The sequence below is a fragment of the Gavialis gangeticus genome, unplaced genomic scaffold, assembly GCF_001723915.1.
Source record: "Gavialis gangeticus isolate Ggan-Ray unplaced genomic scaffold, GavGan_comp1, whole genome shotgun sequence".
NCBI lineage: Eukaryota > Metazoa > Chordata > Crocodylia > Gavialidae > Gavialis > Gavialis gangeticus.
In genome coordinates, this window is record NW_017728992.1 from 128,569,890 (window position 1) to 128,573,187 (window position 3,298).

Genomic DNA, 3,298 nt, shown 5'->3' on the forward strand with positions numbered 1-3,298 from the left:
GGGGCCGACCCGCTCGAGGACCAGCTGGGCCGGCAGCGGCGGGAGAAGCGCGAGCGCGTGGCGCGCAACGAGCTCAACCGCCTGCGCAACCTGGCACGCGCCAGCAGCTTCCACCCCACGGGCCACCAGGGCCGCCAGGAGCTGGGCCGCGCTGCCTGTCTGGCCCGCGCCTCCACTGCCTCACTCGGTCGCTTCCAGCCGCGCCTGCCCCGGGAGTCACCTCTGCCCCCACCCCGCAGCACTGGCAGTGGTAAGAAGAAGCGGCGCTTCGCACCGCTGCTGGGTGACCTGGCAGCTGAGCGTGGGCGGCAGCTGGAGCTGGTGCGCACGCTGGCCAAGCCACTGCCACTGGACGTGGCACGTGCCACCAACAAGCAGCTGCGCCAGGAGGACGCCGAGGCGGCGTCAACAGGTCGCGCCAAGGGCCGCAAGCGCAGCGAGCGTGGAAAACGGGCACGAGGGCGGGGCATCCCACAGCAGCGCCGCCGGGGGCAGCAGAAGCAGCAGCGCCCAGCTGGGGGCAAAAGAAGGAAGCACTGAGGATGGCCCAGGCACTGCCTGGGATTCCTCCCCACCCATTGTGTCTGGGGGAGGGCAGTCTCTCCCAGCCCAGAGTGGAGTTGGGGTCCCCCCCAAGAGACAGGGGGCACAGGACTGAGCCAGAAAGACTTGCTCCCCATTTATATGACAGGCCTCCCATTCTCATTTCTCTTCTTGTGGCTGCTCTCAGAGGCTGGAGATGCTTTAGCAGGACTGACTGGTTACAGACAACACCACAGACATGGGCGTTTGCCTTTGAGAGGGTTTCTGGGACTGTATTATGGAAAGACTTAAAGAGGGATTTGCAAAAGACTTCTTTCAGAAGACTCCTTTAAACAGTTTGCTGCTTTCCCACTGCTGTGTGCAGCTTCCTAGCCTCTTATTCCTGTTGTAGGGAAACAGAGTAGCATGTGGGCATACATTTGGTGTCAGGGGGGAGAAACAGAAATGATCACATCTGATTTTTTTTGTTTGCTGTTTTGAAGGGGAGATCTGATGGGTACCTGATGTTCTCTTTTCATATTAAGGGGTGTGTGTTGGGAATATCTGCCGCCTGAATGAGATTTTTGTTGGCTGGTTTTTAGGGGTTTTTTGTTCCATGTGTTAAATGAGTCATTGAAAGTCAACGGCTGCTTCTAAGCTTACTTTTTTGTTAAGCAGCCTAAATATGTTCCTCCAACTCTGTTACACCTTCATCTTTTCTTCCAGCTATCCCAGATGGGTTTGGTTTATTTTGTGTTCTGCCCTCTATTAAAATTGTAAGAGCCATAAAAATACTGCAGGTCCAGAGTGTCTTTTTCTAATGGCCTAGAAAAGCAGAGATGGGTCTGAAGGAGAAAAAGTTTGCTGTGTGTATGCAATTCTTTTCTGTGCTGCTGAAATGTAGAACAAAGGTTGCGAGGAATCATTTTCTAGAATTGCTCCCTAACGTGAGAAGGATGTTGCAATAAATGAAGATTTTGTGGTACTGGCAGGGCGCAGGCTGGCAGAGGTCTGTAGAGCCAGGCTGGGCTGCACCAACAGGGAGAGGGGGGAGCTGGCCTGGCTCCATAGAGCACCTGCCGGCCAGGACCCTGTACTCCTGCTGCCCTGCTCTGGACCCTGCCAGCACAGGCCCTGGAACATCAGTGTGGGCCCCACACTCCTGCTGGGTCTCACCCTCTCACTTCCAGTGCCCCGTTCAGCCCTGTGGTACAGGCAGGGGGTAGCACATAGCCCCGACCCCGCACTTGCTGGCAGGGAACAAGCTGGTCCTTAGCATGGGGGAAGAAAGGCCCTGCCCGGTGGCCCATGTTCCCTGCTGCAGCTGCTTGCAGCCTGTGTGGAGCTGTCCTGAGCAGGCACAGGCAGCCCCACATGGGCTGAGTGGCTGCAGCACAGGGCACCAACCATGGGGCAGGGGAGGGGCCGCTTGTCCCTGCACTCAGCACCAGCTTGTAACCCTCCCCTGCTGCCAGTCTGGGCCTTGTGCTGACTCTGGCCTCACCTGTTGGGGATGCGCTGCAGCAGGAGCAGCTGCAACTTGCCCACTTGCCACACCAGGTAGTGTTTGCTGCTGCTGCTGGCCGCCCGGAGGTCACACTGGTTATGCAGAAATGTCTGATCAGTGACTGAAAAGCACTAGAATGTTTTGTTTTCCTGTTGTAAGCATCTCTTACTATTTTCTATGGCTCCATCATTGTATATGTCTTCAGCCAAAAAGAGTTTCAGGAGACTACTCTGCTGGAGTGGGGAAAGAACCTCTGCAATCCTCAACAGCAAGGATGCATTACAAAGATAGGGAAACCTACCACTTCCCATCCCTTTATTTCAGTCATTCTGATCAAGGACATCAGCTCTGCGCCCATCATCTTGTCCATGGGGTGAGTTTGAACTGGGCTCTTTGTGCTAGATCCAGCAGGCAGAGTCCATCTGGCATGGGTGTGCACCTCAGTCTGGCCTTGTACACTGTCCTGACAGCTGCAGCCCCTGCACTGCCCACACCAGGTGGATGTTGTGTACCATCTGGGCCATGGCCTGTGCGCTGTATGATAGGACTTCCTGGACCTGGCTGCAGGCCATACCCTTGATGCACCTAAGCTAGTGACTGTTTTCACAGCATGCAAGTGCCGCTAGTGCAAAGTTGTACCTTTTTCTTAAAGGACTCGTCCTACTTAGTCAGGTAACTATGACACTTCTAAGCTAAAATGGAAAGTGCTCTTACTCTAAAGTTATATTTTAGCACCTCAATTTCTGATCCCAGTCCTCCTTTCCTAAGGGGAGGAGTCCTAGACAACAATCATCCCTAAATCCACTTCACCAGCCTTCCTCCTCATACTTTTCAGAAAGTCTGCCAGCCTCTCACCCCCCCCCTTTTTTTTTTGCTTTCTGCTTGAGAGCAACAGAGATTGAACTTAAATCTAATGGAAACGAGCTTGGAGCCCTTCATTTGATCTGACTTAATAGACGAGAGGCAAAACTTTCTGTGGGTGAGAGATTTGTATGAGACCAACTATGTCACTAGGATCAAGTCTTGCATCCCAAAGCTTCTCTGACTTGATCCCAACCCCATAAAAGTTGGTCCCATAAAAGCTAGCAGGGAGAGACCTTTGCCTCGCACAATTTCTGGGGTGTCCTGGCCCTGGTGAATGCAGCTCTCACAGCATTGCTACCACATCTCCCTCAACCTCCAGTGTGGCTTTTTTCCTCTGGTCCCTCGCACGTGTCATCCTGCGTCCTTCCCGCATCCAAGATGCTGCATGTTCTCTAGCGGGCTCTT

At 54.1% G+C, this 3,298-nt stretch overlaps 2 protein-coding genes across 2 annotated transcripts in view; both read left to right on the plus strand.

The window, feature by feature from the left end:
* Positions 1-774, plus strand: part of RRS1 (ribosome biogenesis regulator homolog) — a 1,332-nt gene extending 558 nt beyond the window's left edge. The window contains exon 2 of the mRNA XM_019519084.1: positions 4-774. Within this exon, the coding sequence (XP_019374629.1) occupies positions 4-540 (537 nt within the window). The 3' untranslated portion in view covers positions 541-774. The remainder of the gene's footprint in view (positions 1-3) is intronic.
* Positions 775-1,361: 587 nt separating this feature from the next.
* Positions 1,362-3,298, plus strand: part of ADHFE1 (alcohol dehydrogenase, iron containing 1) — a 43,468-nt gene continuing 41,531 nt past the window's right edge. Inside the window, exons 1-2 of the mRNA XM_019519097.1 lie at positions 1,362-1,392; positions 2,189-2,402. Of these exons, the coding sequence (XP_019374642.1) occupies positions 1,362-1,392; positions 2,189-2,402 (245 nt within the window). The remainder of the gene's footprint in view (positions 1,393-2,188; positions 2,403-3,298) is intronic.